General features: G+C 38.7%; 1 protein-coding gene across 4 annotated transcripts in view; it reads right to left on the bottom strand.

Moving 5' to 3' along the window:
• Window positions 1-2,863: 2,863 nt before the first annotated feature.
• LOC18995740 (C-jun-amino-terminal kinase-interacting protein) overlaps window positions 2,864-16,974 on the bottom strand; it is a 29,703-nt gene continuing 15,592 nt past the window's right edge. For all 4 annotated transcript variants that reach the window (XM_011625938.3, XM_020668632.2, XM_020668631.2 and 1 more), the window contains exons 4-5: window positions 4,186-4,878; window positions 2,864-3,224 (exon numbers count right to left, since the gene is read on the bottom strand). In XM_011625938.3, the coding sequence (XP_011624240.1) occupies window positions 3,147-3,224; window positions 4,186-4,878 (771 nt within the window). In that variant the 3' untranslated portion in view covers window positions 2,864-3,146. The remainder of the gene's footprint in view (window positions 3,225-4,185; window positions 4,879-16,974) is intronic.

The raw sequence follows: 16,974 nt of genomic DNA, 5'->3' as shown, positions 1-16,974 counted from the left end.
GCTCATCATGAAGGGTTGAGATGATTCATTACTGGAACAATGGCAGACTTTTCAAGCTATGGCAATGTCTGAATTCTGTTGTGGTTTTTCTCATCCAGGTATCTTTTCATCGTCCTCAAATTATTGTAAATATCTGTCGACTTAACTTGAAAATAAGAATGAAACTCAAGATGTTATATTGTGGTGTTTTGATGGGAATGAAACTCATCCAAGTCTCTTTTCCTCGTTCAATTCTACCTTAATAAGAATAAAACTAAAGATGTTATATTGTGGCGCCTTAACACTCTGAGCACTAGTCTTGAAACCATTCCTCCATCCAAAAATCGGATTGATTCTTATTGGAAAAGGGAAAATGCTTGAACAAAATGTCAAAACTCGAGAAAAACATGAAGGTTTTCACTTCCTTTCTAAACATCAATTTTAATTTATGACTTGTTCTGCCTTTTGTGCCTGATGTTTTCCATTTTACGAGCGGCCAGTGTAGTGTTTTACATGGCCACAATAATCCAAAGGAGACAAAAGCGAACTACACAATAATCCAAAAGGAGGCAAAAACTATTCCATGGAGTAGTCCATCATTATGTGATCAAGCCCATACTATTGTTTCATTAATGTATTGATTTCTTTTCTCATATTTTTAATTCATATTTCATTTTTATTATCAAAGCTTGTTGTAATTCTTAATTTACAGTAGCGTTATTCATTTTTTGTCATGAAAACTTGATATTTGAAGAGTCTCAAAGCAATAGTGTAGTCCATACACATAGTATATATAGACTAGCTTGTGTACTCTATCATCTTGAGTAGTTTCAACTTAATTTCTTGATCTTATTTTTCTGAAATTTTTACTGAGAATATACAACTGATGAGAGGTTGTTGCATCATATTTGAGCATAAGAAATAGTCCATTGAGTTCCCTTTTTAATATTGAAAAGTTTGTGAGGTTCATTATGGACCACATGGTGTAGTTTCACCATAACTTCATTATTTTGTATAGTATCTCTCTCAAAATTTGAAGGGCTATTTTGATACATGTCTCTCTCAGAATTTGATCCTTATTAAGTGAAATAAATGTGATCATTTGCTTTCCATTGGATTGATCTCCTTGAGTTATTATTATCACCCGTGCTTTAAACAATGGGACAAAGTTGGCCAATAAAATTTAATGAATTTGATAAAAAAAAGAATTCCATTCTAAACCCTTAACAAACATAGCATTCAATTAAACTACAAGGTAAAACTGCAAGATAGGCGCATGCACACTCGGAAAAGGGTAGAGTACCTGTCTATTTCTCTTACAAAGTTCTATCTTGATAATAAATGGTGTTTGCAAATTCATGGCCGACTTACGGAAAAGAAAACATGTGATTTCTCCGAGGTAAATGTATCACTATGACTAGATTTTCAGAAGAATCAATTTGTTGAATATTTATAGGACTTTGGAATAACAAAAATCCATTAATTGTATGGAATCTCACAAATTTAATTTTATTTCACAAAAAAAAAAACAAAATCTATTAATTGAGACTTGAGAGACTAATTTTGACTTTTGAGAGAAAGAGCGGACCCCAACAACTAATCCATCAGATACAAAACACAAATTGTACTAAGTAATTTCTCCATAGATCCTATATCTATCCCTCTCTCATGTTAAAAAATGTGGTCCGGCTCACTTTTGTGTCAGACCAGCCTCTGGCTTCTGAAAATACAAAAGCTTTGTGACTGGTCTGGCATACTGTTGTATCAGTCCGAAACAAAAGAACAAAAAAAAAAAACAGTCCGACACAAAAGTGTACCTGACCGGCTTCTAGAGTTCCAAAAACCTCGTGTCTAGTCCAATACACTTTTTGCTAGACATAAATTTTTTGCTTCGGTCGGACATAAAAGTGTCTCGGACCGATCACGTGGCTTTTGAAATTCCAGATGCTAGAAGCTGGCCAACACACTTTTGTGCCAGATGACTTTTTTTTTTGCTTCAATCCAACACAAGAAGTTGATCCAAAACACTCTTGTACAGACTGGTCACGAAGCTTCTAGATTTCCAAAATTCAAAAGCAGGTCCAGTACATTTTTTCAGCATGAGAGAGAGAGAGAGAGAGAGAGAGAGAGAGAGAGAGAGGGAGATTTAGGTTAAGGGAGGGAAAAAGTAGTTTAGTCTTTAAAAACTCTTTGACCTTAAACGAAAAAGAGTAACCGGGCTATAAATATAATACTAAAAGTATTGAGGTAGAATGTCTATAAAATTCATTTTAAAAAATATCTATAATTTTCCCTATAAAAAAAAGGATTCTTATTTGTACATATCATATTTCAATCTTGGAACGAGCATACAGAAATCAATAATACTTCTTTATCATCTAAGTTGTTCTACCATATTGATTGCTCAAAATCTTTGGTCTCCTCTAAAAACCATAGAAGATTTCGTTATAATTGTTCGGTTGAAAATTACCCAAAAAGCTACTCATCGGTTCTTTTCTCCATTGAAACAATAAAGCAATTAAGCTTATTGAAAAGATGAAATAGAACCAAAATCTATCTTTTTGATAAAGGTTGAATGGATCATTAAGAATCGGGCAAAAATTACGATACATTATGGGAAAATAAAACTTCTACATAAGACAAACAAAATAAAAGGCTTCCATAAAAATTCAGAATGGGCGCTCCCAAACATCAAATCAATCAATTCCCCAAGTTCCCACCTATGCAGTGAGTACACCTTATCACATATCATTAATTGGGAATCCAACTTAAAAGTCACGCGGATCAGCACTTCGTTATTCTCTTTCAACTTTAGTCCTAAACAGTGATTGTGCTTCCCTCTCTCTCTCTCTCTCATCACGTAAAGACCACAAAAGACAACAGGTGCATGTAATTTATACCATTGAACTTCCACAAAATTAAATGTGTATGTATTCCCTGACGGGAGAGTGAGAGAATAAGTCACCGTGGACAATTTCCCCACAGTAACCCACCCACCAACTTGCCATGACTCATTTAAGTGTGTACCCACAACGTCCTCCCCTATTCATCAATGAAAGTTCACTTCATTCCTCCCCATTCCACGACAACAATACTTAAAAAAGAAGTTAAACTTCTCAACTAGTCAGGCTTCTGATGCAGCCATTGTCAAGCTCAATGCCCATTGCTCATGCATTCTTTATTGCTGAACTCCCCAGCTGGCAGGCTCCTCGGCGCAAAGATGTGGACGGCCTCAACTTCATATGCTGCCAAAAAAAAAAAGTGCATTGGCTTATTTATGCAACCAAATTTAGTAAGAAAAAAGTCCATAGCTTGGGCATACAACCAAGAGGAACCCCAAAGAATCTGAACTGGTTGGTATAAACAACTATCTCTATTTTCTTGAAAGGTAAAGCATACTATTATCCAATGGAAAATATAATCACTGTAGTCTATAGGAAGACCATAATGCATTAGGCTATTACTGCCTGTTTTAATTAGGTAGATCAGCTACTCCAGGCATGCAACAACTGCCTTCCATGTGAGCTATGGCTTGAACCATAGGTCATCACAGTAAATGGAGCCCTAGGTCGTCACAGTAAATGGAGCAAGAAGGACCCACCATTGGGATCACGCAACTGGTGGATCCCACTGTCCATGGATCATCTAAAGTAACAGTTGCGAGTAACCCAATATATATATATATATATATATATATATATATATATATATATATATATATATATATATATATATACACCAGCCATTCTAAGAATTTCATGAAAATGTCAAATATTTTCTCTAATATTACATATTCAAATTTTTATACTGATTTTTAAAATTGTATGTAGACTTCTTATAAATAAATTTATGCTTAGATGCTAATACAAGAAAATACATGACCACTTCTTAAAAATAAATTATTTAAAGATATATGGGCTTAATGAAAGTACATGACCACTTAAGTTTCTATAAGTTTTCTTGTTAAAAATTGCAGCAAAAACTAAAACATTCTCACATTTTCCTATTCTACCAAACAATTTCGTTTCTTTCCTCTGATCTTTACAACAGTTGCCCAAGAAAAACCAAAATCTTCAAAAACTGCCCACAAATTCAGCTTGTGTACAAATCCCTAAAAACCAGGTTTGTGAAAAATATTATTTTTCGATTGGTTTTGTCACTAAACTCAATTCTTACAGCTATAAAAAGGAACACAAGAAAACATACCTCCTTGTAGAATGCATTGATCTCCTCCTCAGTAAGCGCCTCCTCACCGGCGTTCTCTTCCCACCCAAGAGATCTCAGAAAGGCAGCTTCCTCCTCCTCCGAACCGACGATTATTGAAACTGAATTCGAGGCTTGATTCTTGACACTCTCCTCACCGAGGCCCGCGCAGTCCTCATGAGCATCACCATTAGCTGGGAGGGCAGCTCTATCTTTCTCAGGGGCCAAGCAATCACGAGCCTCCTCATCTGTCCTTTCCACTGTGGTGATCGGATTTTCTCGATCGGACTTCTCCATTGATGCAGGCCTAGGAGTGAGATTCGAAGAGGTTTTCTTCCTAAGGGAATTGAAGAAATCGGATCTGTTTTGGGCTTGGGAAGTAGGTCTCTTATCATCAGTTGATGCTGCTTTAGGGTTTCTGGGGGCTGCTGGGATCACAGTGAGGGGAGCATTTGCAATTCGGGTTATGGGGTTTGATGGGCTTGTGGATTCTTTTGGGATTGAGGAGATGCCATTCTTTTCACGGGAGGGTTTAAGTACAAGAAGCTTTCCAGGTTGAGATGGCTTTTGGGGGTCAGGACGAATTGTGGGGCCCCGGAGAGAAGAGTTAAGAAGCGGGGAGGAGGTTGGAAGCTGCCCAACCTTGGTGGCTCCGCTTGTGACTTTGGGTTTTGGTTTTTCTGAAGGGCTGAGCACCTGCGAAATGAAAGGAATTATGTTAGTAGCATGACAGGTAATAGCAAACTTCAGTTTTTTGAAAAGTGCACAAACACAGGTTATCCAATATACTGTAAACACACCATGTAATTAAGAATCTCCCGTATCGAGACGGCGACAAAACTATTACCAGAATTTTGACTTTTCCAAAGTTTGTTTGGGCATGGTAAACAAATCTTTCCAATAAAGTCAGTCAGTTGAAAGAAATGATAACCTTTTCGTATTTCTCAAGAGCAACTTCTAATACAAATTTAAGGGTAGAACAATATTTACATCATAAAGTAGAACCTCAGCATGTCAAGGGCCTTGGATTCTGAACCATGGCATCCATCTGCTGACTGATCATGCAAATGCCTCACTGACAACACAGTCTCGTCCAAGGTTTAAAGAAACAGATGGTGACGCGAATCGGTCACACCCATACCCGTGTCGGATCGGAGAATCAGATTGGAGAATTGGCGAAATTGGCAATTTTTGTCTCAATTTTTTTTTCAAAAAATCACTATAAATCTCTAAAAATAGTGTTCTTTTAGTTTCTAAAAGGAATTAGGAGTGATGCATTATGTACTTTTTTATTTGTAAAAATAGGTGAATACTGAGAGTCTGTTTTCCTGTCTGGATTTCTGTATAATTATTAATTATAATATAATATTATAATATTACATCAAAATAATTTAAGAATATTAAAAAACACTTTCATATTATAAGATTAAAAAAATAAATTTTCCATATAAAGTGAATTAGTATCACATCAAACATTTATTAATTCTCTTTACTCATCCAAAATTATCAAACCTAACCAACTATAATATAATACATTGAAATTGAAATTTGTATATTTTATAGTTATTTACTATGATGCAAATAAGAATAAATCTGAAATTTGTATCCCTCTAATTTAAAAATCTAATTTACAACTATAGCAAAAAATAATATATAACTTGTAATATATTCATAAATAATATATAAGATTTGATTATTAATGTGATTAGTATAATTACTAATTATAAAATTATTCTGTAATATTTTAAACACGCATCCATTTTTTAAACAAAGTTTGTACTCACAAAGAAAGTTTGCAGGCACAAAGAAAGTGGGGACTAGTCCCACATTGAAAATTTGATGGAGAATTTACTCTTATAAAACGATTGTGGCCAACGTTTACAATTGCCAATAATAAATGGAGCATAGGCGTTAGCGGACGACAAATGTGTGACGACATCTGATGGGATGGGCAAGTTGCCCTATATTTTTAAAGAAGTTTCAAAACTACCGTGGAACCCTTTAAAAAAAGTCAGGAAAGTGTACTTTCAAAAGTTTACTATAGAGACACGGTGTCGTGTCCGTGTTCTCATGAAACTCGCCGCCCGTGAGGTCATACTCTGCAGATTCGCCGATCCATGACATCATCATACCTAGAATGGCCGAATCCAGTCTTATGGTTAGAACCGAGACGGTCTAGCCGATTCTCGATCCGGATCGCCCGATTCCGGATCGGGTCAACGTTATTTAAAACACTGGTCTCGACCTTGCACTTACTCCAACAGGGATTTTCATCATCATCATCATCCTAAACGCTTTTTCCCAAACTATTTGGGGTCGACCACATAAATCCTCGTCCACCATTCTGCTCTATCAAGGGCCATACCCTCAGTGAGGCCATAATTTTTCATATAGTTTCTCACTATTTTCAACCATGTCTTTTTGGACCTATCCCTCGCCCTTTTTTATCCTTCAACTTGAACTAACTCACACTTCCTAAAAAGTGCCGTACTAGGTCTATGTTCCACATGGTCAGCCCACCAAAGTCTATTTCTCTCATCTTATCGCCTATTGGTGCCACACCTAAGTTCTTTCAAATGTAATAATTTCGAATTCTATCCCTTGTCTTGCCACTCATCCATCTCAATAACCTCATCTCAACTACACTCATCCTATGGGTATGTTGCTTCTTGACCGCTGAACATTTTACCCTATAAAACAAAGCAAGTCTCACAGATGTCCTATAAAACTTGCCCTTCAACTTCATTGGTATGCGGCGATCGCATAAAACTCCGGTTGCACATCTCCATTTCGCTCACCCAGCTCTAATTATATGCTTGACATCTTCCTCAATCTCTCCATGTTCCTAGATTATCGACCCACGATATCAAAAGCATGTTCTTTTTGGTATTTCTTGACCGTCAATCTTAACTACTTCCTTGTCTCTACGTCTATTATTACTAAACTTGCATTCTATATATTCTTAGTATGGCAAATTATTAAAACTTTTAGAATGTAAAACATCCCTCCAAAGTTCTAACTTTGTGTTCTCACTGTTTCAGGTCTCATCAATCAAAACTGTGTTATCCGGGAACAACATATACCACAATACCTCATCTTGTAAGTGCTTAGTTAAGTTGCCGTTAATGAAGACAAAGAGGTAAGGGCTCATCGCTGACGCCTGATGTAGACCTATTGTCACTTGGAACTTACTTGTCGCTCCACTAGTGGTTCGCACACTAGTTAGCGCTCTCTCGTATATATCTCCCACCAAGTCAATGTAGTATCCTGCAGACTCCTTTATTTCCCAACACCCACCAAATTAAATCTCGAGGTGCTCTATCATAAGATTTCTCTAGATCAATAAAGACAATGTGGAGGTTTTTTCCCTTGGCCCTAAACTTCTCAATCAGTTGCCTAAGTAGGAAAATAGCCTCAGTTGTTAGCTTCCATAGCATAAAATCAAATTGATTTTATGATAAATTCATTTTATACCTTAATCGTTGCTCAATCACTCACTCGCATAGTTTTATTGTGTGACTCAATAAGTTTGACCCCTCGATAGTTCGCACAATTTTGTATGCTTCATTTTTTTTTTGTAAATAGGTATCACAATACTTTTCCTCGTTAATCTGGCATTTTCTTTGTTCTCAACACCTTGTTGATCAGCTTGGTCAGCTTGTCAACGCTGATCTCCATCATGCACTTCTAAAACTCTATTGGGATACCATCTCATCTTAAAACCTTTATTATCTTCTTCATCTTCAAAGCTTCTTTTATGTCTGATATCCTAATATCAGGAATGTATCTATGACCTCTATCCTCATTTATGCCAATGGTTCCTTCTACCGCTATGTTCCTATTGTGTTCGTCATTTAATACGTTTTGAAAATAAACTCTTCACCTTTCATTGACCTCTTCATCTTTCAACAAGTCCCTTTGGTCTTCATTCTTAATGCATTTAATATGGTTTAGATCCTTACACTTTTTATCTATTATTTCTGCTAATTTAAAGACATCTTTTTCAACTTTTCTTATTCCTAGTTGATTGTATAGATTATTATATGTCTTAAGTTTGTCCTTGCTTAATATTTGTTTAGTGTTTTTCTTTAGCATTTTTATATTCTACTAAATTTTGATCACTTCTATTATATTGCTAAGTTTTATAACATGATCGTTTTTTGCTAATGGTCTTTTGAACCCTATCTCTCCACCACCAAGTTTTCTTATCGGGATTTCTTTTCCCTCTAGTTTATCCTAAAACTCCTTTTGCCATTTTCTTAGTACAATCAACCATCTCATTTTACATAATATTGACCTCATGTTCAGAGTTTCATTTTTTTTCTTTAATTAATTTATCTTTAAAGAAGTTTATTTTTTCATTTTTTAAATTCCACCACTTAGTTCTTTGACACCTATTAATTTCATCCTTTCTCTTCCATCTCTTTATGCAAATGTCCATAACCACGAGCAATGTTGCATAATCAAATTCTAACTTGGAATAACCTTACAGTCTTTGCATGATGGTCGATCTACCTTCTTAATTAAGAAGAAGTCTATCTGGCTTTTATGTGATCTACTATTATAGGTTATTAAATATTCATCTCATTTTTTAAAGTAAGTGTTTGCTATTGCTAGGTCGTAGCCATAGCAAAATCTAGAATAGCTTCACCCATCTCATTTCTTTCACCAAACCCATATCCCCCATATACCCCTTCATATCCTCTATTATCCAGGCCCACATAACCAATTAAGTCCCCTCCGAAAAAGGCCCTCTCCCCATTTGGTATGTCTTGGACTAGTCCATCCATGTCCTCCTAAAAGTCTCTTAATTCTATCCTCTAGTCCTACTTGTGGTGCATAAATACTAATTATAGTAATCAATACAAGTCTAATTAATAGATGCCTATCACCTACTCTCTTGACATTAACTACTTTTATCTTTTATATCTTTGTCTATTATTATGCCTGCATCATTTTATTATTATCCTTTCCTGTATATCAAAGTTTATACCATTTATTTCTTTAGCTTTTTTTCTTTTCCACTTAAATTTCCTGTAGATAAGCTATGCTTACTCTCTTTTATCTCATTGTATCCACTAACTCCATACCCTTACCTATAAGCGTTCCTACATTCCATGTGGCTAGATGAATCCTATTCTCTTGGACTAGCTTCTTTACCCATGCTTGTTAAAGATATCGCGGGAACCCTTGCCTATTTTGCAATATAACCGGGCTTCTACAGAATCCCCTAGCTAACCCTAGCTCATTTCTCACGGTACCCGAGTTCCAGTACAACATGTCGCACACGGGGAACAACCTAGCATGAGCAGATGATATGTATTCAGGATTCATGAACAGTTTTGGCAAAATTTTGGCTGCCTACTCAACACAACCCACCTCCTTTACCCTGGCCTGGGACGGGTTTAGAGAAAGTTTAAGGTCCTCACCCTTCTTAGATCTCCAACGAGGATTTTAAAATAGCTAATATCAAAGTGAAGTTCCAGGTACCCACTGCCAAGCATTTCCATCCCTCCCTCACTACGACTTTGGAACTTGAATATTCTGTTCGGGCTTCTCCCCTCACAAGATCCTTCACCTACACTCAATAAAGCTCCCCTTATCAAGCTTGTACATGATTCAACTTACTATTCTCTCTTGTAGCATCGCACCCTACTTGAACCCCACAACCCACCCCCATCCTAAAAAAGAGAAAAGTTCTTTACAACAGCCAAATTCCCCAAAAGATGACACCTCTAAAGAACCATCTCTCCATGCTAGATCCTAAGGAAACAAGAATTATGATTAGCCAAACATAATATTTTCTCTCCAAACAAAAGGGATCCAAAAAAGAGCATAAATCTACTCTCCAAGCTTTCTAGAGTAGCATGAGATGCTCCACAATCTTTTCTCTCTCTTAGCACATAATATTGTAATTAGCGTGTTGATAAAATCATTTCGCAATCTTATCGATGCTGCTACATGTAAGGGGCATGGATCCACCATAAATGTCACAGGGCTAATTTTTCACTTGGCCAGCATATGCAGCAACAAGCCAAAGACAAACCCAGACCAAGGCAAGGCCAGTGAATGCCACCAACCAAGAACACGAGGCATGCACAAAGTATGGGAAAGGGCCTCAGCCTGCACTTATTAGCCCCATATGCATGTTCATATATAGTCACAGAGCCCCCTCAAGAGTCTAGGCAAAGTGTTAATATAGCACCGAGAATGCACCCATGAACTCACGAATTAATTACATGGCCATTAAGACCTGCAACACCTTTATTGCCCACCACCTAAAGTGGTAAATACACTAGCCCATGCCTCACCATCAATGGCTGCAAACCATGGCTCATTACGGAGGGTTAAACGTCTGATCAACCCAAACAATGGGTCACTAGTGCCCATGTATGCCAACTCAACGATGCATGGTCATACACAACTATTAAAGGTCACGCAGTCCCACATGTGCACTTACCCTCTCTCACGTGGTCTATGACTGTTACAAAAGCCTAAATTTGGGGCAGTTACAAAATTCCAATTGAAATCCTACACTGAACCATTATTGGTTAACACATACCCAGCCCATGAGCCTGTTCAATCATGCCACATGCACATAGGACATAGCCATGTTCCCTTAGGTCATGGTCAACCACCTAGGCCTCAGCATATGGACCTCAATAGTCAACCAAGTTTTGATGCTAACCTACATGTGAGTGTGTGTCCATGCCTCGCATCACTACAACCCTACCTCCCACTGAAAGTCAATCAAGGCTACACATACTCCCTCATGTCGGTTTGTTGGTTTTAAAAATTAGCCCACTAAGATAAATAGTTAAATCTAGCAAAGTGGCACAAGTCTGTTTAGTACTTCCGATCTTTTGTCATATGCTTCATCACTAAGGGAGGATTTGTACCTCTCACTTAGCCCTCAAGCATGATCTAAAACAGGTTTCTAACAAGCCTCCCCCACCTTAACTGCGACATCCTCGTCAGATGCTTATGCTGCACTGGTGTATCCACAAACCTCAACTTGGCCAAAGGCTCCTGTTGGACAAAGGCTCCTACTAAGTCCTCTTCATCACACCGTTAGACAGCTGCATTGCATACACCAAGTCTCTCTCGTACGCACATGCGCAGGTCCTTTGTTACCACCATGTGCGTACTAGGTGCACGCTTAAGTCACCAACTACCACTACACCCCTTGCAGTGGTAACGTGGCCCTCAGGAGAAAGGCCCACGTCCAGCCTTACCACATGTTGATTAGTCCTTGGAATACTCATGTTGGTTTTCGAATCTCCTCTTCTTTGCCCGACTTGGACTAGGTGGATGCCCCCTCGCATTGTACCACTCATTGATCAAGGATGAATCATCAGTCATGAAGCAGGACATCCTTCGCCACTTGGAAACCCTCAACACTGATGGCCTCCTCATGATGACCCCACAAGAGTCATCACTTGATCCCCGCCAACCATAGTTGTTGGGATCAACAGCAGGGGGTACGGGGATTGTGAAAGACTAAAGACCCCCGTGTTGGGAGCATCATTTGTACAATGCATATGTCAAGGATATCTAGGGATCTTGCTCCTAACCTTAAAAGAGTATTATGCATTTAACGTAGGGGGTCACTTTTATTTATAGCCAACAAGCACTACAACTATATTAAAATATATATATATATATATATATATATATATATATATATATTTTTTTTTAAACTTTTAACTTTATATTAAAAGTATATTAAAAGAAATAAAACCGTTAGTTTGGTTGTCATATTGGTTTTTAAATTAGGGCCGAGATCCCTAATAGTGGGGATCCAAATCCCAAAATTTAAAAATCGAGATCCTTTGAAAACCACTTTCCTAGAGCATCGGAACAAAGATTCTTGAGCTAGATCGCCACCTAAGTTAGAAGATCTCAACACCTATGCCTCCAACTCGCTGCTAAATAGGCGTTTTGCTATGAGTCTTCAGTAGAATTGCTTCTACAATCCTTGGCTTAGGTTCCTCCCAAGCCTAAACACCAGCCTCCACCAGTTCCAATGCATTCAATAATTGCACTGAGTAAGTCTGCACGAGGGCCTCCTAAACCTCAACCTGTAGAACCACATCTTAGGGGTTTCTTTTGTGGGTAGTCCCCCGTGTTAGATGGCCACCCTCGCAAATGAAGCAGCCTAAGAAGGACTTACTAGGTTAGTCATCCATTTCTTTGGTATAGCTTCACTGTGATGCACCACTATAGCTATTGGACCTTTATAAGGCCCATCCTGAAGTTGAATACACCTCATTATCAAGGTTGTACTCTGCTAGTTCCTTAGTTGCCGCCATAGCAGTTGGCAAGTCCCACACATCTTTCCTCCTCAAGTTGGCCTTTCCCCAACCTTGTGTCCTAAACCACAAAGTTAGACAACTGATCCTCGTCAATCAAGGTCTGGATGTACAATAGAAGAGAAGCAAATTTCTTCACATACTCCCTCCCTCACAGCAGCCCATCAGCAAAGCCTCCTGAGTCACTCAGGCCACATAGCCTAGCAAGAGTTGATCCTTCAACTTTCGTTTCAAGTCTCCGGAGTGCTCACCTTAGGCCTTCAACTATCTTCAACATCCTACACCAAAGCTTGGTATTTCTGGTGAGGTACATGTCGCAAATGCCAACTTGATTTTCCTTGCAAAAATGGTAGCCTCAAAATACTACTCCTTTTCCTGTAGTAAGATCTCCAACAGCTTAGAGGCCCTGATGCCTTCGAACCCCTTGACTCTAGCACTGTTGTGCTACTAGAGTCCAAGCCACTTATGGTGTTACACAAAGACTACTAGACAAGGGCCATGTCTTTTTGCAGGGTCACAGCTGCCTTAAAGGAGTCCATAAGGCCTTGAAGTCGTCTATAAGCCTCGCGTATGAGCATCGTAGGTGCCACAACTCCATGCTGGCCCCCAAGAATCCAATCCGAGCCTCCAAGGTGGTGAACCTCTGCCCCAGGCCACTATCTTGTACCCCTTAGGTCATGATTTGCTGCAACTTCTCCTCAAGGTGATTGACACCTAAATTCTGATCAAGGCACCAGACCACCAGCCATGGTTATTGAACCATGCTCTGATAACAACTGTCATGAGGCTAATGTTTCACATAGGCTTGTGCCACACCAAGCCAAAGTCAAACTCAGTCATCCACAAGTGCACATAAGAGGAGAAAGACTAGCACACAAGGCACACACAGGGTACATGAAAGGGCTCAGTCCGCTCTTACTAGCTTTATAAAATTGCTTGTACACAGCGATGCCCTCAAGGTTATGGGCAAGGGCTTTATATAGCCTCGAGTATACACCCACACACACCCATCAATTACGTGGCCATTATTTAATGGCCAAATTATATAGCCATTAAAGCCCACACCACCATTACTGCTCACCGCTTGATATAGTAGTTCAACAAGCCCATACCCCACCATCAATGACTCCCCACCATGGGGGATTAATGAACTTATCAACCACGTCATGGGTCAATGGTGCCCATGCATGTCAATCCAAACATGTATAGTCATTGCAAGGTTATTAGTGGCCACACAAGCCCACCAAATGAACACTCCCTCTACATGGTCTATGGTCCTCACATACACGCATGTCTGGGGCAGCTATGCAATTCAAATTCAAATGCCATTTGACCATTAATGGTTCAACACTGGTCAAACTTGGTTGCCTACTAACCATGCTTCTTGCACATGGGTCATGCCCATATCCCATCAGGTCATACTGGCCATGGGTCGACGGCCCATACCTTGGCCAATGATCTCAGCGATCCACCAAGTCCTGCACCTTTGTCATTCGTCCACACTATCTTGCCCAAAGCCTCTCTATAGAGGTCCTTGTCACATGCCCCACGACACACCAGCCTCGCCTCTTGCCAAAGGCCTGTCAAGGCTAAAGATACTCCCTCATGTAAGTTTGTCAGTTTACAAAACTAGCCCTTCATGAGAGAGATCCAAATCCACCAAAAAAGCACCAGTCCATAGAGGGCTTGTACATTCTATGTAATTTATTTTGTCCGTGCTTGCTAATCCCACACTCATGATGCTAAGAAAAGGGTCTAACACCAGCCTCACTCTACAACAACATACCAAATAGAAGAGAGCTGCATATAATTTTTAACGAAGAATGAGGAAACTCTGCATAATTCTCAACCTGAACTTTATTATATAAGCCTACCATGTTACAAAGACAAGAAAGAGTGTCAACACCTGACACAAATACGGGTCTTAGGACTAGAAACCCTAAAATTGCCTTTGAGGCTTGGCAAGTCCATACATCATTTAGATAAGTGGAGGTGGGAATTTAGGTGATGTTATGGTACTTTTAACTACTTTTATAGGGAGATTAATTAGGAAAGGTTAATAAGAAATGTCTTCAGTTTTTTTTTTTTTTGAGTGAAATTTACCTTATTGCAAGGCCGAAATTACAAAAGGAGAGGTGATCCACAAGGGGTCATGCTATACAATTCCAGTTAGGCTCAAATAAAACAAAGAAAGAGTACAAAAGGGAGAGAACCACTCAGAAGAATAGGTTAGGTAGAGGCTTTAGGTCCCCAAGGTGGGACAAGATGCTCCGTCCTTGGCCAACCTATCAGCTTCTGAATTAGCCTCTCTAAAAACACATTTCCAGACAATGTTAAGATCTCTGGTAATGTACAAAATTTCTTCGAAAACTATCATAGCCTTGGTGTGTTGAAACAAGGCAAAAATCATAGAGACACATGTCCATTTTACTTAGCATGCTTATGAGAGAGGGAAAAACCCATTACCTCAAGAATATATTCTTACCCTAAGTCATACTAAAACCCAAGCCATACCTCCTTTCCATTCATAACAATCATATCCAAGACTATGTGTCCACTGCTGACTTATAAAACCCCTGGTGTCTAAGATCAGCTACTCCACTATAGACCACCCTACAAACCTATGAGAACTCCTTTGTAACCTTAAACCTCAAGCAACTCTTGCACTAACTTGCTAAATTTGGCATATGCCCATGATACTCATCAGACCTACCCTTTTCCATTCTCAAACAGCCACGACCAACTCATCTCCCTTTAAAAGGTTTCCTACTGATCTGAACAATCCCAAAACCTTTCCCTGAAAAGTTCCTAGAGTAGCAACCATTTTACCACACCAAAGAAAGGAAAATTTTGCATCTTGGCTTTTGCATCTTGGCCTCCACCAATGGGGAGTTAGACTATAGTCATGCATTAAATCGAGATGATAACTAATGTGACCTTAATGAGTGTTGCACACCCACCACCCAAAGAATGATATCAAACCTTTGCAGGAGGCAAACTACTCTTATCCACTTGGCAAGAGCACATTTTCTTCTTTCATAAGTGAGCCTCAAGTAACTCATAAGGCATAACCACACATAAAGGTAAATCTAACTACAAACAGGTAAGGCCCATGCAAATTACGAGGTCTATCTTAACACTAACTATGAAACTTCTAGCCAAGTTTATTCATGACCCAATTTCATCTTGTAACTAAACCTATCAAAAGCAATCGTGTCTATGCATTACTTTAGAGGCCCATGTTTTTTGTTTGTATCCTTGTTTTTTTGGGAGGAAGGGGCCACAGCGTCGGGGTACGGGGGTTTACCTTACTAAATATTTGGTCATTTCCCCAATGCATTAATTTTGATGCAGGAGTTTTCCACGAGGAGAGGGCAGCAATAGTGTTTCAAACAATAGCTGAGGTTCACAGTTTGGTTAGATTATGAAAGTTTAGGGATATACAACTTGATGCCCACACCCACATAAGAAGTAATAATAGTAGGGAATACCTAAAGTATAAGGGAAATTTAGACAAAATATTTGGGAAATTTAGACAAAATATGGGTGTTACATTATGTCAAAAGGACGAACCAACAGGAAAAATCAAACTCACAAAAAAGAAAAGGCTAGTCCCATTTAGACAGTCTTTTCAGAACCCATCAATGCTTATGTATAGTTAAAAGATGCAATTTTACCATTTCAAACTGGTAGATGAAGCATGGCAGAAGGCAGGTACGCTTAATCTTTTGATGTCAGTCATAAATAATACAACTACATTGCAAGAGAGAAAATGGGGGATAGGGGTTGGTATATCAATGAAATTGTTTGTTTTTAGAGAAAGGTAACTTTTATAAGAGATGCATAATAGCGATAGAGGGATGGGGGGTTGACCATATCAATGAAATTATGACAAATTTGTACATAAAAAGCAGAATTTTTTAACCTGATGAGAAGGCCAAAAAAAACAATAAGACAGTGAGGCTGAATGTCACAAGGTTTCGAGCTTCCCTTTTTACATATGCCCAATGAATAGACAATAGAAACAATTTGAGTGCTTTGTGCAAATAAAGATCGATGGCACACCTATAGTGTGTGATTAAGCAACCACTACCGAACCTTATTCGACAGGAACTCTGAAGATACATAAGCTGGCAAGAAGTGTAAGGAGAGATGAGTTCATTAGAAACCCTTCACCTATTAAAAGAAATAATAAGATAGTATACCAACAGAGCTGCCAAAACCATTTCAAACCCATCCAGTTCAGGAGAAAGCACAAACCCTAGTAGATCATAGTAACAAGGAGGATGCATATAAAAGTGGCACAGCCAATGGCATGGGCAGCAAACAAGCTTGCAGCGAATCTAATGCTCGGTGCAACTCCCAGCACCATTACTCCAGTAAACACTGAAAGAATTTGTGAATATCATTTGCCTCATTAGTTGGCAGGTGATGACATGAATAAGCTTAGAGCAAAAAGCCCTTAAATGAGGGCAGCCCC

Source organism: Amborella trichopoda, chromosome 4 (assembly GCF_054954075.1).
Source record: "Amborella trichopoda isolate Santa Cruz 75 chromosome 4, AtrichopodaSantaCruz75HAP2 v2.0, whole genome shotgun sequence".
Taxonomy (NCBI): domain Eukaryota; kingdom Viridiplantae; phylum Streptophyta; class Magnoliopsida; order Amborellales; family Amborellaceae; genus Amborella; species Amborella trichopoda.
This window is presented reverse-complemented; position numbering and strand designations above follow the sequence as displayed.